The sequence below is a fragment of the Haliotis rubra genome, unplaced genomic scaffold (genome assembly GCF_003918875.1).
Source record: "Haliotis rubra isolate DU_JTF1 unplaced genomic scaffold, ASM391887v1 Scf108, whole genome shotgun sequence".
Taxonomy (NCBI): Eukaryota; Metazoa; Mollusca; class Gastropoda; order Lepetellida; family Haliotidae; genus Haliotis; species Haliotis rubra.
In genome coordinates this window covers 1,792,003-1,818,049 of record NW_025764981.1, presented here as the reverse complement: position 1 = coordinate 1,818,049, position 26,047 = coordinate 1,792,003, and the positions used below count along the sequence as shown (strand labels likewise).

The 26,047-nt window shown below is 38.0% G+C and overlaps 1 protein-coding gene and 1 long non-coding RNA gene across 2 annotated transcripts in view; one reads left to right on the top strand and one right to left on the bottom strand.

The window, feature by feature from the left end:
* LOC124281314 (probable N-acetylgalactosaminyltransferase 9) overlaps positions 1-13,087 on the bottom strand; it is a 34,432-nt gene extending 21,345 nt beyond the window's left edge. The window contains exons 1-2 of the mRNA XM_046717341.1: positions 12,681-13,087; positions 11,077-11,243 (exon numbers count right to left, since the gene is read on the bottom strand). Coding sequence (XP_046573297.1) covers positions 11,077-11,243; positions 12,681-13,018 — 505 coding nt within the window. The 5' untranslated portion in view covers positions 13,019-13,087. The remainder of the gene's footprint in view (positions 1-11,076; positions 11,244-12,680) is intronic.
* On the top strand, positions 11,893-25,641 carry LOC124281322. The gene is made up of 3 exons (XR_006899902.1): positions 11,893-11,962; positions 12,930-12,934; positions 25,602-25,641. It is a non-coding gene; the product is annotated as an uncharacterized LOC124281322 (long non-coding RNA).
* Positions 25,642-26,047: the final 406 nt, after the last annotated feature.

Below are 26,047 nucleotides of genomic sequence, written 5' to 3'. Positions count from 1 at the left end.
CATAGATATGGGTCTGATATTTAGCTGTTGTAGCATAGATGAGTTACACATAGCTGATGTAGCACAGATGGGTCTGTTACACAGTTTACATAGCATTGACGGGTCTGATATTGCTGATATAGCATTGGTGGGTCTGATATTGCTATTATAGCACAGATTAGTCTGTTACACAGTTTACATAGCATTGATGGGTCTGATCTTGCGGATATAGCATTGGTGGGTCTGATCTTGCTGATATAGCATTGGTGGGTCTGATATTGCTATTTTATTATATAGGTAGTATTTTTCCTGTACCACAATTGGTCAAAATACCGTCACATGATTGACTACAAAACTGGATATTGACTTGAGTTTTCTGATAAATGACGATATTGACTTGGGTTACTAAAAATAGACAAGGAATCCCTCGCACGGTCTTCCCAGCGCCAGCCAATCAGATCACTCGGATAGATGGCACAGTGTGCGCATTAAAAGTTTATGTTAAAACCCGTTTCTCTTTCATTATATAATAAAACAATTATAGACTCTTGTAGAGGTCGATATCGGTTTTTATTGACCTGAGAAAAACAATATCAACCTCTACAAGAGTCTATAATTGTATAATAGCACAGATGGGTCTGATATTGCCATTATAGCACAGATGGGTCTGTTACACAGTTTACATAGCATTGATGGGTCTGATATTGCTATTATAGCATTGGTGGGTCTGATATTGCTATTATAGCACGGATTGGTCTGTTACACAGTTTACATAGCATTGATTGGTCTGATATTGCTGATATAGCATTGGTGGGTCTGATATTGCTATTATAGCACAGATGGGTCTAATATTGCCATTATAGCACAGATGGGTCTGTTACACAGTTTACATAGCATTGATGGGTCTGATATTGCTATTATAGCATTGGTGGGTCTGATATTGCTGATATAGCATTGGTGGGTCTGATATTGCTATTATAGCACAGATGGGTCTAATATTGCCATTATAGCACAGATGGGTCTGTTACACAGTTTACATAGCATTGATGGGTCTGATATTGCTATTATAGCATTGGTGGGTCTGATATTGCTATTATAGCACGGATTGGTCTGTTACACAGTTTACATAGCATTGATGGGTCTGATATTGCTGATATAGCATTGGTGGGTCTGATATTGCTATTATAGCACAGATGGGTCCAATATTGCCATTATAGCACAGATGGGTCTGTTACACAGCCTACATAGCATTGATGGGTCTGATATTGCTATTATAGCATTGGTGGGTCTGATATTGCATTATGAGCCGCGGATTGGTCTGTTACACAGCTTACATAGCATTGATTGGTCTGATATTGCTATTATAGCATTGGTGGGTCCGATACTGCTATTATAGCACGGATTATCTGTTACACAGCACATAGCATTGATTGGTCTGATATTGCTGATATAGCATTGGTGGGTCCGATATTGCTATTATAGCACAGATGGGTCTAATATTGCCATTATAGCACAGATGGGTCTGTTACACAGTTTACATAGCATTGATGGGTCTGATATTGCGCTATTACAGCATTGGTGGGTCTGATATTGCTATTATAGCATGGATTAGTCTGTTACACAGTTTACATAGCATTGATGGGTCTGATATTGCTGATAAAGCATTGGTGGGTCTGATATTGCTATTATAGCAAAGATGGGTCTGTTACACAGTTTACATAGCATTGGTGGGTCTGATATTGCCGATATAGCATTGGTGGGTCTGATATTGCTATTATAGCAAAGATGGGTCTGTTACACAGTTTACATAGCACTGATTGGTCTGATATTGCTGATAAAGCATTGGTGGGTCTGATATTGCTATTATAGCAAAGATGGGTCTGTTAAACAGTTTACATAGCACTGGTGGGTCTGATATTGCTGATAAAGCATTGGTGGGTCTGATATTGCTGATATAGCATTGGTGGGTCTGATATTGCTATTATAGCACAGATGGGTCTGATATTGCCATTATAGCACAGATGGGTCTGTTACACAGTTTACATAGCACTGATTGGTCTGATATTGCTGATAAAGCATTGGTGGGTCTGATATTGCTATTATAGCAAAGATGGGTCTGTTACACAGTTTACATAGCACTGGTGGGTCTGATATTGCTGATATAGCATTGGTTGGTCTGATATTGCCATTATAGCACAGATGGGTCTGTTACACAGTTTACATAGCATTGATGGGTCTGATATTGCTATTATAGCACAGATGGGTCTGTTACACAGTTTACATAGCACTGAGGGGTCTGATATTGCTGACATAGCATTGATGGGTCTGATATTGCTGATACAGCACTGATGGGTCTGATATTGCTGATATAGCATTGATGGGTCTGATACACAGTTTACATAGCATTGATCGGTCTGATACACTGCTCATATAGCTCATATACACATCTGATATAAGCCGATAAAGAATAAATGGACATGATAACGTATAACATCCTGACACAATACGAATTATTGCTTTCAATTTAGTTTTCTGTTAATGCACACTCAGGCCATGAATCAAAAGAAGTTCTTGAAAGGCATAACAACATAAGGTATGGATTGACAACTTCTTTAATATTTACAACACGTAAATATTAAAGAAGTGAGGTGGTGAGATGAAATTGGGTTTAACGTCATGCTTGAGAATATTTCGCTCATATGACGACGTGCATGCGTGTGTATGTGTATGTGCGGCTGCTTGTACTAGCCCAGACTGAAGCTGGTTTTATAGTGCTAGCCCACTGAGATACCATGCCGCAGTGAAGCATGAATACCCCACTCAGACACATTTTACTAGGGGTGTCGCGGTACGCGAATGTATCGATGCCTCGATACATTTTTACTGACGATACGATACGCGATACGATGCTTGCGAAAGCATCGATTCCTATTTTATAACTTTATCGATTCAAATTTTTATGCTATATCCATCTCCTTCAAAGTCTTGATAGTAAAATTATACGAGACCGCTCTGAAAAATAGATGTAGCTAGCTTTACTTACAAAATAGTTTGGAAACTAACAGCTTTTGTTATTGGCTAGACTATTTTGATGGACCAATCAGCGAGCGCGTACGTTGCCGGTAAGGTAATGCTATGAAAAGGCGCGAAAATTATGTATCGCGATACGTATCTCCGGGCGGACGCTCTAACCACTACACCACGGAGGCGGTCCTTAAAGAAGTTGTAAATCCATACCATACATTGTTATGTTACCTTCCAGCTTCTAAATGCCCTTAAAGTTTCTTGAAAGGTATTGAGAAGTTGGGCAAACATGAATACATGACAGATTTTATGGATAAAAATTATAAAAAGAGCTGTTATCCTTAAAACTTGTCATGTATTGATAAATCAATAGTTTTAAATCCCTGCTCCAAGTGATGGATGTCCTGCTGCAGTTGGTCACAGCTGCATCATATTGACCTCCCCACATCGATATTGCTCTCCATGACACTCTATGCAACTGTGATATGAACACTTTATCAGCAGGTGCCCTTATCACCATAAAATTGCGACAAGTATATATCCAATATACCATGTCATTTTGTAGCCATAAAATATACATATTAATATCAGTGATCATTTGGCTTTAAACATGCAAATCAATGCTGTAATAAATTTAACTTTTTTATCATAGTTATCGATAATAGGCCTTCTTAAGCAAATTTTAAAATGTAAAGTATAATCCATTATACCATGTCATTTTGCAGCCATAAAATATACATAGAACATCAGTGATTATTTGGCTTTAAACGTGCAAATCATTGCCTTAAAATATATTTCTTATCATAGTTATAGATAATAGGCCTTTTTTAGCAAGCTTCTTAAAAACATAAAATATACATCCATTATTCCACGTCATTTTGCAGCCATAAAATATACATAGAACATCAGTGATCATTTGGCTTTAAACGTGCAAATCAATGCCATAATATATATAACTTACTGCTCATAGTAATGGATAATTGGCCTTTTTTTTAGTAAACTTTGCAAAATGTAATTCAAGATTTACTTGCCATATGCCATTGCGGTATGATGATGAAGTTGTCATAGGGCATCACCAATGACCTATATATTTACCTTGAGCCGTTCCTGCCCCTAGTTTTATAGACTAACGCTTAGTCCCTGAATATATATAATTTTGATAGTAACAAATAAACCCATTTTAATTTAAAAGGAGCCCCAGTGAGTTGGGAGATTCAGGACCTGGGGAAATCTAGACTTGCTTCATTTAGGGATTTAGCATTGTAGGGAGGGCTAGGCAGTAGGAAAAATAATATGGTTCAGGGACTGAGACAGACTGCTAGTTTTACTGAAACCCTTGAAAGCATTATCTGCAATGTTCCAGAAGGGCTTCAACCTCCCCACCAGTCTGTAAATCTGGGTCAAGTGAAACTTGATTTTCTTCTTAAGGCCAGACCAATTTTATATCTTGTTTTACAGATTTCTGTCCTCAGAAAACCTAATTAAAGGCAGGAGGGAAAAAAAATAAAAATAAAATCACCAGTCAAAGTAATATTCCTTCTAAATACTCAAAGTATTTTACTTTTGGCAATTTTTGAAGTGTATTTGGGTAAAAAAACAATCTTAAAAAGACTTTTCTTGTAAATATGTAAGTTTACATTATGGCCAATAATAACATTAGGATTTTATATTTTGAGCAGGGAAAGTTTATTAATTTTTTTCTTATTCTTGAAAAAATATGACAGGCGGATCCATAAAACAAGAAATAATATTGGTCTGGCCTAAGGAGATAATAATACAGAGATTTCTTATGCTTCTATTCAGATCATAAGATATAGTCCTTGCTGCAGGCATCCGTGACTAAGTCATGTGAACCACAACAGCCTTGCCTTCAGTTGGCCTTGCCATGTAGTGAAGACAGATCACAATGAGCATAGGCTTCAATTAATATCCTTGCCATGTGGTTAAGCCATATCACAATGAGCATAGTTACTATCACTTTGCTCTGGGTTCACATAATATCCAATGAGCATGCTTCATGTGGTTAAGTCATATCACAATGAGCAAAGGCTTCAATTAATATCCTTGCCATGTGGTTAAGTCATATCACAATGAGCATAGGCTTCAATTAATATCCTTGCCATGTAGTGAAAACATATCACAATGAGCATAGGCTTCAATTAATATCCTTGCCATGTAGTGAAGACATATCACAATGAGCATCGGCTTCAATTAATATCCTTGCCATGTGGTTAAGTCATATCACAATGAGCATAGGCTTCAATTAATATCCTTGCCATGTAGTTAAGTCATATCACAATGTAGTGAAGCAAAGGCTTCAATTAATATCCTTGCCATGTGGTTAAGTCATATCACAATGAGCATAGGCTTCAATTAATATCCTTGCCATGTAGTGAAGACATATCACAATGAGCATAGGCTTCAATTAATATCCTTGCCATGTAGTGAAGACATATCACAATGAGCGTAGGCTTCAATTAATATCCTTGCCATGTGGTTAAGTCATATCACAATGAGCATAGGCTTCAATTAATATCCTTGCCCCTAGTGAAAGACATATCACAATGAGCATAGGCTTCATATCACAATGAGCATCGGCTTCAATTAATATCCTTGCCATGTAGTGAAGACATATCACAATGAGCATAGGCTTCAATTAATATCCTTGCCATGTAGTGAAGACATATCACAATGAGCATCGGCTTCAATTAATATCCTTGCCATGTAGTGAAAACATATCACAATGAGCATAGGCTTCAATTAATATCCTTGCCATGTAGTGAAGACATATCACAATGAGCATCGGCTTCAATTAATATCCTTGCCATGTGGTTAAGTCATATCACCATGAGCATAGGCTTCAATTAATATCCTTGCCATGTGGTTAAGTCATATCACAATGAGCATAGGCTTCAATTAATATCCTTGCCATGTAGTTCAGTCATATCACAATAAGCAAAGGCTTCAATTAATATCCTTGCCATGTGGTTAAGTCATATCACAATGAGCATAGGCTTCAATTAATATCCTTGCCATGTAGTGAAGACATATCACAATGAGCATCGGCTTCAATTAATATCCTTGCCATGTAGTGAAGACATATCACAATGAGCGTAGGCTTCAATTAATATCCTTGCCATGTGGTTAAGTCATATCACAATGAGCATAGGCTTCAATTAATATCCTTGCCCTGTAGTGAAAACATATCACAATGAGCATCGGCTTCAATTAATATCCTTGCCATGTAGTGAAGACATATCACAATGAGCATCGGCTTCAATTAATATCCTTGCCATGTAGTTAAGTCATATCACAATGAGCATCGGCTTCAATTATCCTTGCCATGTAGTTAAGTCATATCACAATGAGCAAAGGCTTCAATTAATATCCTTGCCATGTAGTTAAGTCATATCACAATGAGCAAAGGCTTCAATTAATATCCTTGCCATGTAGTTAAGTCATATCACAATGAGCGTAGGCTTCAATTAATATCCTTGCCATGCTTCACATTAAATATCCTTGCCATGTGGTTAAGTCATATCACAATGAGCAAAGGCTTCAATTACTATCCTTGCCATGTAGTTAAGTCATATCACAATGAGCGTAGGCTTCAATTAATATCCTTGCCATGTGGTTAAGTCATATCACAATGAGCATCGGCTTCAATTATCCTTGCCATGTAGTGAAGACATATCACAATGAGCATAGGCTTCAATTAATATCCTTGCCATGTAGTTAAGTCATATCACAATGAGCATAGGCTTCAATTAATATCCTTGCCATGTAGTTAAGTCATATCACAATTAGAGCTGTTTATCGTGGTCTAAGTGGCGAGACGATATATCCCGATACCAGTTTAGTTAGGCGAGATGATATATCATGAAAGTATTGGCAAGGAACCTGCGAGACGATTATCATCACGATAAATGGTGGCGATACGATACGTATCCCGATACTTTACAATTTCTAATAGCAGAACATATATGATAGATAAAATGACTGAAACTTTATTTGTTATACAGCTGAACTTGTGTTACATTCACACACACTTAAAAAGCTGTTCATTTAATAAAGTTTCAGCATTTAATGCTTTTAAAGTAAAGTCAAACACATTCAGTATACTTTGATCTAACATATATAAGTTTGAAACTGAAGTTTCCTTCCGGAAGGTGTGTTTCTGCACCGATGCTTTAACAAACAATTGAATGTAATTTATATCAGAATTCAGAATCACTGAAAAAAACTCTTAGATATTCTTTCTAAATTTTATCTTCTCTTTGTTATCTTTCTTAACAAAGCTAAGACATCGTTCGTGTATGTTAATAAATGGTGGTATTTGTCAAACAACTAAAACATATTTCAATTACTAAAGACAAGTATTCTACAGTTCACAGAGTTTGAAAAATGTTCACACTCTTTCACTTATACACCAACTCGTTTGTCCATGTAACAAAGATAACAGACACAAACAAATTCCTAAAAGGTTCAATTTGTTTTTAAAATTCAGAAGAATTTCAAAGAGACTCCCTTCCTATTCCTAATGCAATACTCCTTACAACTTTAACTAGTATTGAAGTTGTATCGGGATATATCGTCTCTTGTGGCAATACATCGATGTATCGTGGACCCTCGCGATATAAATATCCTGATATATTGCCTAAATGTGTTTTGTATCGATGCACTCGTATCGCGTAGTTGACGATGCAAACATCGATACTATCAATGAATCGTTACACCGCTAATCACAATGAGCATAGGCTTCAATTAATATCCTTGCCATGTAGTTACGTCATATCACAATGAGCATAGGCTTCAATTGTCCTTGCCATGTAGTTAAGTCACATCAAGTCCAGCCATTAACAATCCTCCCCCATGTTGCTAACCATAAAGATACTTCTGGTTTCAACAAGACAGGTATTAGCACAATAGCCTGCTGGCAAGTGAGTCTCAAGTATCCCATGAATTCAAAGAGATGTTTATGAATGCAGAGGTCTCAAGTGAGAAGTGTAGAGGACTGCATGTTGATGAGAACAAAGATTTAACTTGTATTCCTTGAGACCTAGGCTAACTCATTTTTTCTTCAATATTGAGATTTCTCAACTATCCAAATGTGGGACTGCATGTTACTATGAGCACAGATTTAACTTGAATTACTCGAGATCTTTGCAAAATATTATTACATTTTATATTGAGATTTCTAATCTATATAAAGGTAGAGGGATTTCAGCGTTGTATTTTCATTCTGAATAAAATGCCATGATGTGAAATTAAACATCAAAGTAAGTCTAGTTTTATGCCACTTTTAGCAATATTCCAGCACTATCACGGCAGGGGACACCAGAAATGGGCTTCACACATTGTACCCATGTGGGGAACTGAAACCTGGCTCTTTGGCATGACTAGGAAACGCTTTAACCACGAGGCTACCCCATTGCCCTAAACATTAAAGACTCTTCCTCTAAAATGCTCTGAATAAAATACAAGTTATCTATAACTTCAATGACTTCAGTTAAACTAAAACATTATGAATGCTGAATTCCTATTTAGAAATATGCACTGACATTTACAACAGATTTGGGGCAGTTGAAATTTTTTATACAAATCATCAAAGAACATTAAAAATAGTGTTTCAAAGAAGTCTCAGATGATTTGTAAACAAACTTCAAAGACTGAATCTAATGGGCAGAAGAGAAAACGACATGAGAAATTAGTTTGTCTGAAAAGTCGCCTGATGTTTGAAAAATATTTCACTAAACTGAAAGATCTTAAAAAGAGTTTATGGTCTGGTAAGCTGGCATTAAGTGACTGATTATTTAACTGCATTAATGGTGGGTCATGTAATACACTACAGCACCTGAAAGGATAATGTGCCACTAGTGGTGAGGGAAATGTATTCAACCTGCCCATGCACACATTGTCACATGACAGGCCCTCCATCAAGTGCCCTTATCAGGGAGATAACTCTTCCATTAGCATACCACTAATAAGATAGTGTCAAAGTACATTTCATGAAAATGAAAGGTAAAAGTCGAAGATTCTTTGTCATAACCTAAATATGAAACATCAAAGGTATACAGAATCATTTGTTTCACTTACTAGTGCCACAAACATCATCATGTTCAACAGATCAAAAAACCCAGACCCTCCAACTTAAAACCAGTGATCACATATGGTGTTTCAAAGTCACAGGACATTGGGTCCTGTAAGTTTCAGATGTCTGTCTGACCCATTGAAAATGCACAGGACCCATGGAATAAAATTAAACACACATTTCAGATTTAATATTTCTTATAATTGATATTGAAATTATTAACAAACATAAGATTTATAAACAGCAAACAAGTGTCACATGTCACATATAACAACTTCAGTCAAAGTCATTGTGAAATATACAGTCAGACACTAGGGCCGGTGGGTTGTAGACTTCTATCGGACCGTTGGTGAATCTGCCGGATTTGTCAGAGGGTCAGATGCTATTCGTGAACACTGCTTAAAACACTTCAGATAAGTCCATGAAATCCAGTAACTATCCACAGCAAGGTGTTCTGCAGCTCACCTAAGATTTCTAGAATATTACATCAAAAAGTTGTCCAAGAGGTGAACAAGAGGTTCCTTCACAAAATACATTTACCATCTCACTACTGGCTTATTAGATTTCATCATGAGTGAGTGAGTATGTGAGTTGGGTTTTATGCAGCTTTTAGCAATATTCCAGCAATATCAGGGTACATCAGAAATGGGCTTCACTAGTGTTGGGAATTGGTTAAAATCTCATAATTGATGATTGGTTCATTACTACCGATCAATCATCGAAAATAATTGGTTAGCGTCATTTATGAAATTTGTTAATGCACATTAAAATAAGGGGGAAAAAATGTAGTTCTTCTGGAGTTTTTTGGCAAAATTTCACATCTTTAAAGGATGACTAGTATGTTAGGAACATAAATTTATTGGGGTCTTTAAGATAAATTCAATCATGACTTGAAATGAGTTTGTAGTGCTTACGAAATGTAACAGACAAAACCAACCATGTGAAAAATATTGCTAATGAAAACAAGTGTTCCAGAATTGTTTGTGTTCGATTATGAGAAATTATGATCGATTGCTTGGTCGTTAAGTCACTATGACCAATCTTCGAATATTTCAATTAATCGGACCACCACTAGGCTTCACACACTGTACCCATGTGAGGAATCGACCCTGGGCAGGCGTGACGAGCGAACACTTTAACCACTGGGGTACCCTACCACCATATTTCACTTTGTAACATGAATACATGGCCCTGTGTATGGCAAAGATTACGTGAAGGTCAGGATAATATACAAAACTTTCAGCTTCATAAACACCAAGGTGTCAGACATATTTCAAATCCACTCTCCATTTGGTGAATGAAGTATGGGCAGGTCACACATGTCAAAAAGCCAAATAAGGGTCAAATGTAAAAATACATCAACATATGAATGATAAGTTGATCCGCATACTTCCCCTTGCTTCCCGCATTCATTTTATGATAAATATATGTGAATTTGGTGCGGTATGGCAGTGTAGGAAAGATGTAGAAAATCTAGCGTGTCCACAGGACTGGCAGGTCAAATTTTTTACCAGTCCTGCCAAAATCTAGCCTGTCCTCCAAATATAAATAAAACACCTTCGGTAGAAAATATTCAAAAAGGTTATAATCATTATATATATGTCATTGGTTTGCTAAAATTGACCAGACATGAGGACGGACTAGATATTTTTTTAGCCCGTCCTCCACAAAATTCACCCGTCTCGGACGTTGGGACGGGCTATCTTTCCTACACTGGGTATTGGCAGAAGGACCATCAATATTCAAAATGGCTGCCATGGATCCCATGTTTCAAGTCTGATCAGAATCAGGGCAGCAACCCCCTGCCCTGTATTACGTAATGAGGAATATTGTTCATATTTTTAGCATATGAGTGCACAATTTTCTCATCCTGATGGCTTTATTCTAACATAATCCCTAAACTCTAGGTATGTACTTTCTTTTTTACGTCAGTTTATACAGGTGTCTGGCAGTCTAAGAAATTGATGACCATGGTTACTTACGTCGGTCACTGAAATCATCTAGTAAAACAACTTCATGTAGATACTCGGGCGGAGATCGGTTAATCACACTGTACACCGTCCTCAGTAACGGCGTCCATGCTTCGTTGTGGTAGATTATCACAACACTTGCACTTGGAAGATTCTTAGGATAGATTATATCTTTACACCTGGAAGCAAAATCATCAATGATTAAATAATGATGCAAATAAATATTACTGGTTCCATTCAGCATGACTGGGAGAACAACCCAGCCATACCAATGTCCCACAAGTGGCTCGGGTTGTATGACTCCCAGGGAGCTGAGAATGAAACTGGAGCATGCACTGATCAATTGACTGGCATGGATTTGGCCTATTATGAAAGTTCAAGTTTTTTATTTTTTTTATTAAGACGTGAACCAGGTCTTATGAGCGACCAGGTATAATGACTGACTTATTTTACAACTGTTTTGCATGTCTTAGTTTCATGTCATAAAAAGATAAAAAACAATATATTGTGAGTTTGTTGTTTAAAACCACGCTCAGTAATGTTCTAACTTCACAATGGCCATCTGTAAATATTCCATTGTGGACTAGAAAAACAAGTGATTGATATTAAGATTAACAATGCATGACATGAGCATCGATCTTTGACATACAGTGACATGTGTCAACCAAGTCAGCAAACCTGACCACCCAATCTGGTTAGTCGTCTCTTACGACAAGCAATGGATTTCTGAAGGCCAAATCTAGTGAGTGAGTTTAGTTTTACGCCGCATTCAGCAACATTTCAGCTATATGACGGTGGTTTGCAATTGTAAATAATCCAGTCTGGACCAGACAATCCAGTGATCAAGTGCATGAGCATCGATCTACGCAATTGGGATACGATGACATGTGTCAACCAAGTCAGCAAATCTGGCCACCCGATCTCATTAATCGATGATGAATTTTGTGGCAAACCATGTACAATGTGAATGACTCCCCTCCTAAAATTTATGTACACCCCCCACACACATATCACCTACAAAATCAATGACCCTCCCTAACCTCTTTCCATAACATTTAAGCACAATTATTTAAATATTTTTATGTACAAAATTGTTGACTCCCCCCCTACATGTGTACAAATTGATGACACCCCCTACCTCCCCAGAACAAAATGGGTGACGCCCCTTATAAGCAATCCCCGTATCTCCCTCTGCCCCCACCCCACCCCCACCCGCACATCCCCAGCCATAAATTATGAACGGTCCCTAAATATGATGACTATAATAATACTCTGAGACCCAGCTTTTACTTAGACAACCAATAGAAAACACATCAACCTTCGACACACATTGACTGTATCCGTATCCAATAAACAGATACCAGCTGATAAAAATAAACTTTTTTAATTTCCTGAGCAGAGTGGGCGAGGTGAGTTGACCTGATCTATTTATAGCACGCAGACGGCTAAGACAATGTGCTACTGTAACTTCAAGTAGCTGAACGCTCGGAAAGGGCGGCCCCCGAATAATAAACTCTTGTCGCTCGGTCCAAATACCTCACGTTGACCCAAGTCATGAAGTTACAAATTGATCACGTCAAGCCAATAAAATCAATAATTCAGTTTATCGATCTTACCTGTGATCACGGACATCCTTTACCGACCTCTCCAGCGATATTTTTTCACTTGCAACTATATTAAAAGCTTCTTTATGCATAAGTTTTTCTCCTAAAAGTTTTTCTTCTCCTTCTAAATGCACCGGTAGTCCTTTTTCTCCGGGACCTGTCCGAAGTGGCTCACTGGCTTGATAAGCATCGAACCGCTTGTTTCTCATAAACAGAACATGGCTTGGCACCTTCTCAGAAGACAGCCATTGTCCGATGAAGTTTATGTACAGAATCGCTGCACTCACGCAAAATAATGCCAAAAACAGTACATGCTTAATTTTAAACTTTCTAAACCGTACGACTCTCATCCTGTATCGCGCGCTGTCAATTCCAAAGCTGAAATGACAACTTTGAAGGAATGTTGCTGTGTTGTCTATCAAGGGCGGATAACTCTAACACGCTTAGCAGACGATGCGATATGGCGAATAACACCACAGGCACTGACACGTTGCATTGTATTTATTAACAGCTCGCAGGCACATCGGTAATTGTTTTCATAATCGCAGAAGAAATGCCGCAGGTACATCGATACAAATCGTGCACCAGAACAAAAGGAAAGAACAATGTCAGTTCGTATTGGCGACATTTACAAGTAAATTATATTTTCGCCCGTTATCTTGTTTGTAGACCATACAATGTCAACATCTACTACTATGTATGTAGAACACATACATAAATGTATACTGATGGGCTATATATATATTTCCACAGTCCGAGAAACACAGTAATATACTTTCTGATACTTAGCGCTGTAAGAAAGAATTTCACATAATTATTTCTTTGCACTGGCGCAATGCTGGGTCAGTTTTAGACAGGATAGATCTTAACTGCTGACCTCTGAACTTTTAGTTTGACAAGAGCATGAAAACATTAATTATTTTATTTAGCGTAAACAGGTGCTCAAATATTGTTTTTTATATAACAGATAACAGCCAATATAAATAATTCTTTGGACATTTGGTTATATTTTACTACAAGTCGAGTTACAGAAATGTTGATTTCATCAAACCAGGTGAGTGAGTTAATTAGTTTTACGCCGCTTTTAGCAATATTCCAGCAATATCACGGCGGAGGACACCAGAAATGGGCTTCACAAACTGTACCCATGTGGGGAATTGAACCCGGGTCCTCGGCGTGACGAGCGAACGCTAGGGTTTAGATATGTTTCAATTTATTGACTTTTTATACTACAAACTTGTTTTAAGGGATTTTATTAATGCAATATCTGAATGTCATAACAGCATTAATTTTCTTTATTTTTAATGTTTTGTTTTGTTGTTTTGTTTTCGTGTTTGGGGGTTTGTGATAAAAAGTATAGTTGGTCGACCTGGAAGTTCTGTTTGCATACAGCTGGGAAAAGTAAGGTACAATTAGCGATCGCCCCCGATTACACAAAGCGATCTTAGCGCTATGCATGCCGTAAATCTGCCTAAGTATGGGCGTGATGATGACCTACCATAGCTTTGTGCAGCGGGACCCAACTGTTACTTTACGAATGAATGCAAAGCTCTTGAAGCTCTTGTGGCTTTCCCGGCCTGTAACCCCACGCCTTATTATCTCGTGGCCTCGACATATTATCTTGTGGCCTGGCCTTATTATCTCATGGCCTCGACATATTATCTCTTGGCCTCGACTTATTATCTTGTAGCCTCGGCTTATCATCTCTTGGCCTCGACTTATCATCTCTTGGCCTCGACTTATCATCTCTTGGCCTCGACTTATTGTCTGGTGGTCTCGACTTATTATCTCGTGGCCTCGCCTTAATGCCTAGCGCCATCAACTTATTATCTCGTGGTCTCGACTTATTATCTCGTTGCCTCGCCTTAATGCCTAGCGCCATCGACTTATTATCTCGTGGCCTCGCCTTATTATCTCTTGGCCTCGACTTATTATCTCTTGGCCTCGACTTATCATCTCTTGGCCTCGACTTATCATCTCTTGGCCTCGACTTATCATCTCTTGGCCTCGACTTATCATCTCTTGGCCTCGACTTATCATCTCTTGGCCTCGACTTATTATCTCTTGGCCTCGACTTATTATCTCTTGGCCTCGACTTATTATATCTTGGCCTCGACTTATCGTCTCTTGGCCTCGACTTATTTCCTCGTGGCCTCGACTTATTATATCTTGGCCTCGACTTATCATCTCTTGGCCTCGACTTATCATCTCTTGGCCTCGACTTATTTCCCCTTGGCCTCGACTTATCATCTCTTGGCCTCGACTTATCATCTCTTGGCCTCGACTAATTATATCTTGGCCTCGACTTATTATCTCTTGGCCTCGACTTATTATATCTTGGCCTCGACTTATCATCTCTTGGCCTCGACTTATTTCCTCGTGGCCTCGACTTATCATCTCTTGGCCTCGACTTATCATCTCTTGGCCTCGACTTATTATATCTTGGCCTCGACTTACTATCTCTTGGCCTCGACTTATTATATCTTGGCCTCGACTTATCATCTCTTGGCCTCGACTTATTATATCTTGGCCTCGACTTATCATCTCTTGGCCTCGACTTATTATATCTTGGCCTCGACTTATCATCTCTTGGCCTCGACTTATTTCCTCGTGGCCTCGACTTATCATCTCTTGGCCTCGACTTATTATATCTTGGCCTCGACTTATCATCTCTTGGCCTCGACTTATTATATCTTGGCCTCGACTTATCATCTCTTGGCCTCGACTTATTATATCTTGGCCTCGACTTATCATCTCTTGGCCTCGACTTATTATATCTTGGCCTCGACTTACTATCTCTTGGCCTCAACTTATTATATCTTGGCCTCGACTTATCATCTCTTGGCCTCGACTTATTTCCTCGTGGCCTCGACTTATCATCTCTTGGCCTCGACTTATTTCCTCGTGGCCTCGACTTATCATCTCTTGGCCTCGACTTATTATATCTTGGCCTCGACTTACTATCTCTTGGCCTCAACTTATTATATCTTGGCCTCGACTTATCATCTCTTGGCCTCGACTTATTTCCTCGTGGCCTCGACTTATCATCTCTTGGCCTCGACTTATTATATCTTGGCCTCGACTTATTATCTCGTGGCCTCGACATATGATCTAGTAAAACAGTTGAAGCCTGTCATCCGACAATGTTTACTGACAATGGCCCCTCATGTTATTCTTGAACTTCTGATGTAATAAATCGAAAATCTGCACAAATGTTCCATCAGTTGAGGTGGGGGGTGGGGGGTGGTGGTGGAGAAACTCCCTAGAATTACTATTACGAATGCACAAGCATCTCTCTAATACCAATCCGAGTGAACAGTATGCAGTCATTCCATTAGAACTGAACCCACGTTCTATATACTCATATATAACATCTAAACAGAAAGTTGTTTGTAAACATAATGACTATACGGTTGGAACGCTTGACTGACAGACTGACTGACAGACTGACAGACTGACTGACAGACTGACTGACTGACTGACAGACTGACTGACTGACTGACAGACTGACTGACTGACTGACTGACTGACTGACTGACTGACTGACTGACTGACTGACTGACTGACTGACTGACTGACTGACTGACTGACTGACTGACTGACTGACTGACAGACTGACTGACTGACTGACTGACTGACTGACTGACTGACTGACAGACTGACTGACAGACTGACTGACAGACTGACTGACTGACTGACTGACTGACTGACTGACTGAGTTTGGTTTTACGCCACTTTTAGCAATATTCCAGCACTTATTACCACGGCGGGGGACACCAGAAATGGGCTTCACACATTGTGCCCATGTGGGGATTCGAACCCGGATCTTCGGCGTGACGAGCCAACGCTTTAACCATTAGGCTACCCCACCGCCCCTGGAACACTTGAAGTATGTGAAGAACGAACATGATTTTGCACTTCACAATAAACTGGAACTACATTATTTAATTATGGCCAGAAACTTGAACTTGGTAAGGTACATGTATATCTAATATGTAGACATTACGCATTTCTAAGTAACCTAAGGAGGTGTACAATAAATCTTGATAAACCTTTTGAATATGATATCTATTTGGAAGATAACAGTTTACTAAATGAGAACTTAACTCAACTTCAAAAGATTGGTCATTCACAAACTAAACATTCTCAAGCAGAATTATGCTATTTGTTGATCTTACTTTCCGGCTGGCCTCACCAAACTTGTGCAACTTGTTCTCAAATATCTGTTGCTGTTGTTGTTATTGTTATTCTGCTGCTGGCCATACACACGATGCATATAAGACAGACTTTATGGATGAATAATTTCTTTATTTAGCTGATGCGGTATTTCGATACAGTTTCTTGGGGAGTGCCTAAAACCCGGACCAAGAAAAGTCGGGCCGGGCCGCAAGGGACTACTAAAATGGATTGCAGAATATTAAAACGAAACCTACACATGTCGGTAGATACACTTCCTGCCTTCACAAATGTACAGTTTGATTGAAAATGTATATTTAACGATGAAATAAAAAGAAAACTATGATTACATACCGAGAGTCCCATAGAAAAGATACCGTCTTGTTATGTGTTTTTCTTGATAGTATTTACTTACTTTTCTTGACGTGTGACGTGTGACGTCCTGGGAAGGAAGTGACAGTGTTTTGACTTCATTTCTTTCCTTAATTAACAGATTGGGGCTCCCGAATTAACCTTTATTGTCTCAGGCTGAATCAGCACATGATGTTTATGTTAATGCGAAGTGGATATTGGCGAATGTCAGTGGGCAAATGTTTGAACTTAGGATAACGCTCTAACAGTTTTGTTAATTTACTAGAGTTACACATGAGAGGCAAAATGGTTTTATATCTTCCTAAATACCACTTCATAGAGTCTCATTGCGTAGTATGTGAAGCAAACACGTTGCTCAAAGTGAAGTCCTCTTTTCTATATTCTCACAAGTGTTCTGTCCGACTTGTCCCGGGCTCTCAAAAGCAACTTAAACCTGACACACGTATTTTGAATTGTGTTTAAATCCATGGATTATTATTATATCTACCTAAATATCACTTTGTAATGTTACAAAATGTCACATTAAGGATAACTGGTCCGTTAAAGTGAAGCCCTTTTACCTCTCAATAACCAACGTAACCTCAATCAAAAGTGCCTGAATGCCAAATTCTGATTGTCAAAGACACACGATGTGAAAACAGCCATCAATATACCGAATATATGACGCCATATGTAACGAAAACATGTTTATATGATTGCATCTGTGTCGCGCATAATTAGTTGTTGCAGCCGGCAGCCACCTCTTTGTCAAGAACTGCGCAACTCAATACATGGTAAGGACATCCTTTCAGTATCATTTGACACCTTCAAACTACCACCTGTTAAGACCGACCAAAGGAATTGAAGCAGTATTGTCACAAAATAGAAATACTTATCGGCGACAGGATTTTTACACATCTGACACGATTAAGCGACTCATTATCCTGACGCCACATGTTGTGTTCGAGGCGTGGCTATACTATAGCGAATATTGTGCAGATGCAATATTCTTTGGCAGTATTGGGAATGGTTGCAGTATGCACGTAGTGCAATGAAACCATGTAATTGCTCTACAATTGACCGTTTTGCCTCGTTGTGTACTGACTTAGTGGCGAGATGGCCGGGCAGTACGCATGACAGCCACGTGCTCAAGAACAGTAATGCCTAGACTAACAACTAGTCTCTGAAATGAACATATTTTACTGAAAAAAGTTCATAGTAAAAAAAATATATATATAATGAAAAGGAGCCCTGAGATTTTCTTCATTAACTAGTCTCTGAAATGAACATATTTACTTTAAAAAAAAAAGTTCATTGTAAAAAAATATATATAAAATGAAAAGGAGCCCTGAGATTTTCTTCATTAACTAGTCTCTGAAATGAACATATTTTACTGAAAAAGTTCATTGTAAAAAAAAATATATACACTAAAATGAAAAGGAGCCCTGAGATTTTCTTCATTAACTAGTCTCTGAAATGAACATATTTTACTGAAAAAAGTTCATAGTAAAAATATACATATAATGAAAAGGAGCCCTGGGATTTTCTTCATTAACTAGTCTCTGAAATGAACATATTTTTACTGAAAAAAAAAGTTCATTGTAAAAAAAAATATATATAAAAATGAAAAGGAGCCCTGAGATTTTCTTCATTAACTAGTCTCTGAAATGAACATATTTTACTGAAAAAAAGTTCATTGTAAAAAAAATATATAAAATGAAAAAGGAGCCCCTGAGATTTTCTTCATTAACTAGTCTCTGAAAATGAACATATTTTACTGAAAAAGTTCATAGTAAAAAAAATATACATATAATGAAAAGGAGCCCTGAGATTTCTTCATTAACTAGTCTCTGAAATGAACATATTTTACTGAAAAAAGTTCATAGTAAAAATATATATATATATAATGAAAAGGAGCCCTGAGATTTTCTTCATTAACTAGTCTCTGAAATGAACATATTTTACTGAAAAAGTTCATTGTAAAAAAAAATATATATAAAATGAAAAGGAGCCCTGAGATTTTCTTCATTAACTAGTCTCTGAAATGAACATATTTTACTGAAAAAAGTTCATAGTAAAAAAAATATACATATAATGAAAAGGAGCCCTGGGATTTTCTTCATTAACTAGTCTCTGAAATGAACATATTTTACTGAAAAAAGTTCATTGTAAAAAAAAATATATATAAAATGAAAAGGAGCCCTGAGATTTTCTTCATTAACTAGTCTCTGAAATGAACATATTTTACTGAAAAAAGTTCATAGTAAAAAAAATATATATATAATGAAAAGGAGCCCTGAGATTTTCTTCATTAACTAGTCTCTGAAATGAACATATTTTACTGAAAAAAGTTCATTGTAAAAAAAAATATATATAAAATGAAAAGGAGCCCTGAGATTTTCTTCATTAACTAGTCTCTGAAATGAACATATTTTACTGAAAAAAGTTCATAGTAAAAAAAAAAAAATTTATATATATAATGAAAAGGAGCCCTGAGACTTTCTTCATTTTCAGAAGCTGAAGCTGAAGAAATCTAGACTTGTCACATTTTCTAGATTTGCGTGGGCTTTCTTGGATATATTTGCTTCAGACTAAGTAATGCCCAGCAACACGAACGAACCAATGGTCCTGGAGCTTGCAGTAATATACCTTTTGAACCAGCAATTCCTTGTGCCTCCCCATGGTCTGGCCTGGTAACTATTCCGTCGTGAATTTCTGGTCAAACAAATGCCAATCTTCAAAACAAAAACTCCCGCGCAGGAAGCAAGGAATCGTAGATAATGAAAGTCAGACCAAACAATTATGATAGCAGGGATTCATATGACAGACGAACAGATGACTTGTGACATGGTGAGAATGAAGAAAAGAGCCTCGCTTTGGGCCACGTGATTGTTTAAACTACACCGATTTGAGACTTTATAAAGAGGCTTTAAGGTAGATATACACTGTAACTCTCTTCTATAGATATAAATATAAGTCAGGATACATGTGTGAGGTTTAAGTTGTTTTTGACGGGTCTAGGACAATTGCCACCCAGTACAATTGCCACACAAAACATAAAAAAATAATTCAGTTTCTTTATCAACTTTTATTGAGTTTGACAGCGTAATCCATAACAAATAATAACACATTGTGGCATATGATCCATTTACTATTACTTTGATAATACTTTTTAAAATTCCACTAACCATCTTTGCCCTCACAGCACTAGCAAATACAAGTACACATAACTCATTTCTTCAAGGTCACGCAGAGGAGCTCATTACATCCTGATGTAGGCCACACTAGGCAGAATGTCCACACATATTCAGCCCCTCGTTTTATGCTGTATGGAGAAGTAGGAAGATTCCTTATTAGAATTATTGTATATAAACTTTAATAAACTTTTAGCACAAGTTAACTTACCAAGAAGGGGGTTTTAAGCTAACCAACTTAATTTACAATTATTTATCACTTTAAAGAACAATAAGGAAAAAAGACAATACTGGACTCTCGTATGTTTTTGAAAATCCCTCAATTTGTACAAGTGGCTGGTCTCAAAAGTTGAACATATTCTTAAAGATCAATTTATCCAAAACAGGCAAAATGACATTATTTCTAGACCCAAGGGAATTTATTACCGTCATCTGAAGTCATTTCCTAATTTTGATGCGTATTTCTTCCTTCCAAAACGTATTTCTTTACCATTATTGAGATTTAGAATATGATTGAATACTTATCTATGAAGTTAGACACAATAAATCAGGAAGCCCAAACCAAAGGTTAGGGGGACATGCTTCTCAGGGATCTTTTTTCGGGGGAGAAGGCGACACGCACGCACGCACGCACCTCCCCTCCCTGGATCCGACCCTGGTATACTTTGTTTTACCTAGCTGTCAGCTGACTACAACTTTGCATAGCGTGAATATATGTGCCCAGCAACTAACTCCAATGTACAATCTCAGTCGATTGTGTGTTCTGGCTTGTAACAACGTATATTTGTCAAACACTAAACCCGCGACGCAGGTAAAATGATTCTATCGAACAACTGAATGACACAATCCAATTGTGATAGCTTGGTGGGAAAACGGAACATTAACACTACTACTGCTGAGATAAGGACGGGATGTAACATGTGATACTCATTCCCCCGGGGGCGAGGGTCTGGGGGGCCGGGCCCCGCCGGAGAGAGACAGATCTACGTGTGAGTGATACTGTGGTTAAATATCAACTGAAGGATCACGTCGCCCTTGTTGTCGCCCATAACAGGCTGGATCTTGCTTTCTCTTAAAAACCAAAAAACATAAATGAACAACAAACATTGAAAAAATCACACACTCAGAAATATATATTTCAATCACACAAAACACCAGTCCTCCTCCATTACGTTCTCCAACCAGATATATATTGGGTCGAAATGAAAGTGTTTGTTATTATTCACAATACTTTGACATGTGATTATACCTGTAGTGAAGGTCACGTAGTAGTCGTTCTTCCTGGGACCAATAGTCAGCGTGGCATGTCAGTTGAACAGCTGATACAAGTTAAATATTACACACAGTCAAAAAGTGAATTGTGTCATATGTCAGTTTGAAAGCTGATGTCATCAAGCCTTGTGTGTGGCTTCACGTACTTCAAAGATTTCCAGTGAAGTTAAGAGTTTTGTCCACAGGAAAGTATGCCGCACGTTCAGTTAACTGTGCCTCTTATGGCTTACTATACAGAGAGTGAGTGCATGAGAGAGAGAGAGTTAAATATTACATTTAGCTGTACGAAATGTGTCATGAGAGAAAGAGAGAGAGAGCGAGTTAAATATTACATATAGCTATAAGCGAAATGTGTCATGAGAGAGAGTTAAATATTACATATACATGTAGTCTAAACGTGAAATGTGTCATGAGAGAGAAAGAGAGTGAGAGAGAAAGTTAACTATTACATATAGCTATAAGCGAAATGTGTCATGAGAGAGGGAGAGTTAAATATTACATATAGCTATAAGCGAAATGTGTCATGAGAGAGAGTGAGAGAGAGAGTTAAATATTACATATAGCTATAAGCGAAATGTGTCATGAGAGAGAGAGAGTTAAATATTACATATAGCTATAAGCGAAATGTGTCATGAGAGAGAGAGTTAAATATTACATATTGTCTATACGTGAAATGTGTCATGAGAGAGAGAGAGAGAGAAATATTACATATAGCTATAAGCGAAATGTGTCATGAGAGAGAGAGGGTTAAATATTACATGTAGTCTATACGTGAAATGTGTCATGAGAGAAAGAGAGAGTGAGAGAGAGTTAAATATTACATATAGCTATAAGCGAAATGTGTCATGAGAGAGAGAGGGTTAAATATTACATATTGCTATAAGCGAAATGTCATGAGAGAGAGAGTTAAATATTACATATAGTCTATACGTGAAATGTGTCATGAGAGAGAAAGAGTGAGAGAGAGAGAGAGTTAAATATTACATATAGTCTATACGTGAAATGTGTCATGAGAGAGAGAGTTAAATATTACATGTAGTCTATACGTGATGTGTCATGAGAGAGAGTTAAATATTACATGTAGTCTATACGTGATATGTGTCATGAGAGAGAGAAAGAGAGTGAGAGAGAGAGAGTTAAATATTAAATATAGTCTATACGTGAAATGTGTCATGAGAGAGAAAGAGGGAGCTTAACAATGTGTCTATCTCTTTGCATCTCCTCATCAGTGTGTAGGTATTTATGTAAGCATGTACCGGCGACGTCGGTTGCACAGGTCAATACATGCAGATACCGCAGTCAACGTCACACTTTGCCTGCTGCACGTGATTATATACTCCTTGGCAAAATGTCATTTTGGATATGGTGGAACCAATAAACCAATAAAACTGTCACCACTCATAAACCATGCGTCTCCTGGTGCCAAGGAACGACTCCCCTTCCTGTAGTAGGGTTGTCTGTCTCCCAGACCCAACAGAATATATTATACTACTCAAGTCGGGAAAGATTTGGCAAGTCTAGATTGCCTCCGCTCCAGCTCTTAAATTAATTGAGTGAAATACTCGAGATCTTAGAAAAATATTATTGCATTCAATATTGAGATTTCTAATCTATATAAAGGTAGAGGGAATTCAGCATTGTATTTTCACACTGAATAAAATGCCATTATGTGAAATTAAACATTAAAGTGAGTCTAGTTTTACGCCGCTTTTAGCAATATTCCAGCACTTATTACCACGGCAGGGGACACCAGAATTGGGCTTCACACATTGTACCCATGTGGGGAATCGAACCCAGGTCTTTTGCGTGACGATCTTAAATTAAGGATTGTTCTGTGCTCCACTTGTATTTTGTTGTTGTATGTTTATATGTTTATATTGTAAATAGGATAATTTTATTTCTGGGGCTTAATGTCAGTCTAATAGCAGGACAGCTGTTATGTTTCAAGAGATACACCCGAACCGGCCCCAAGCCGAACCGGCCCCTGGATATTTAACCCAAACCGGCCCCGCACCCGAATGCTATAGTGTCTACATATAATATCTATATATCACTAATATACAACATCTACATATATATTTAGATTGATTGACACAATCAACAGAGAGTCAATTTCACTCCTACATGTTTCATTGACTTTGACTTCTTCACGGAGCAAAATAATATAATAACAATTTATCATTTATTACCTCATAATCCAAATCTAAAGGTTCTGCTGGTCGCATTGCCTGTCGGGAACGGTTCACTCTCGTTTTCGTCATTTATGTTAAAGGAACTTTAATTCATATGTCAATGTAGTAATATTTACTTCTCGGGGCCGGTTTGGGTCAAATATCAGGGGCCGGTTCGGGTTAAATATCAGGGGCCGGTTCGGGGGTAATTCAGTTTCAATAAGCAAAACTGAATGTATTAAAGCATGAAAGATAAGAGAAACTATTTAAAATGGCACAAGTGCACGTAACAGTCCTACCATAGAAACAGACTGATTATTCTCTGAAATGAACGAGTGCGCGATCTATTATTTTGTGAAGGCTGACTGGTCCCATGTCACGCCCCTTAATGCCAGTAACAGATTGCTTTGTCCAACATACGTCGGTTACGTCGTAGATTATATTACAAAGTGGTATTAGAGCACAAAGTACAATGGATAGTCTGATATTCAAGGGAGCAATCCGTTTCGTCTTTATATATACTACTCATACTTTGTTAAGGATAACAAAAATTCCCAACTTTACTTTGACATAGATTTATAACTTGAAATTGTATCCATTTAAAACTAGATCAATAATGATATGGTAACCCCTGTTTAGGCAAACAGCCACTTTAATCTAACCTGATGCACTTTTTATATGAGTAACCATAAAAATGGTTTTCAACTATTTTGCAAATCATGGAACGAGTCATTGACAAGTTCACAACACCTGTCAATAGCAGGTATGGGATCCACAAGATGCAGTGACATACTGAAACCTAGGATCCATGCTTACAATATAAGCTTAGATATTTAAACCAAATTAGACCCCATATCATAGTTTTCTGTTGAATCAATGATTTTGATCCTTAGCAAAGTGTGAATAACATATAGATTCCGTCAATACTTGATCAATCAGTTGCTACCTGCCTATGTACGTAATGTGGAAATGTCAACACTAATTTCCTATTGACCGACATATGTTAGTGTATGGAGAACTGTTCCGGAAATGTAGATGCGTTCGAATTAATCGTTAGTACTATATCAAGGTATTGATTATTCTAGATGAGACATTTGTGAAACACCTGTTCCAATACCGAGCACATTTCTTAATCGATCCAGGTGATATTTTTCTTCTGCTTATTTTTCCAGGCACTGCTTCATAAGCTGATAAGGGCCGGTGGGGTAGCCTAGTGGTTAAAGCGTACGCTCGTCACACCGAAAACCCGGGTTCGATTCCCACATGGGTACAATGTGTGAAGCCCATTTCTGGTGTCCCCTGCCGTGATATTGCTGGAGTATTGCTAAAAGCGGCGTAAAACAGAACTCACTCAAGCACTCAAGAGCCGACATCTTTCCCTGTGAGAGGTGGATCCGTTCAAACACATTCCCCATCAGATGTCGTTCCCAGTCTACGCAACACGTTCAGCTTACTCTGGAAATCAGGGTTAGAATTGATCTTCAGTAACCCATGCTTGTTGTAAGAGGGACTAACGGGATCGGGTGGTCAGGCTCGCTGACTTGGTTGACACATGTCATGGTATGCGGCTTGTGCTTTCAAGTCAGGAACATTAATTAGTAAATGAGTGAGTGAGTGAGCGAGTTTAGTTTTACACCGCACTCAGCAATATTTCAGCTATATGGCGGCGGTCTGTAAATAATCGGATCTGGACCAGACAATCCAGTGATCAACAGCAGGAACATCGATCTACGCGATTGGGATACAATGACATGTGTCAACCAAGTCAGCGAGCCTCACCACCCGATCCCGTTAGGCGCCTCTTACGACAAGCATGATTTACTGAATATCCATTCTAACCCGGATCTTCACGGGTGATTTAGTGAATGAATAACGTGCAGTACTGTGATGCAGTATTGAACAAATACAAATGAGGCGTAAGTAGTAGCATCTAATATTTCCGTCTTGCTTGACTGCACTTCCGTGGCCCATTTCTGGTGTCCCTCGTCGTGATATTGTGGAATATTGCTAAAAGGGACGTAAAACTAACTCACTCACTCACTTCCGTGGCAATGCCAGAGGTTTGTGAAACTCGTTATATCGCACACTTTCAACATGGCATACATCACGCCATGGAGATATATCATTTACTTCTATGGAATAAATACAGAACATATGTTGGAAATATGTCTACGTAGCCACGGTATTCCTAGTATATGTCTTGGTTATACTGGTG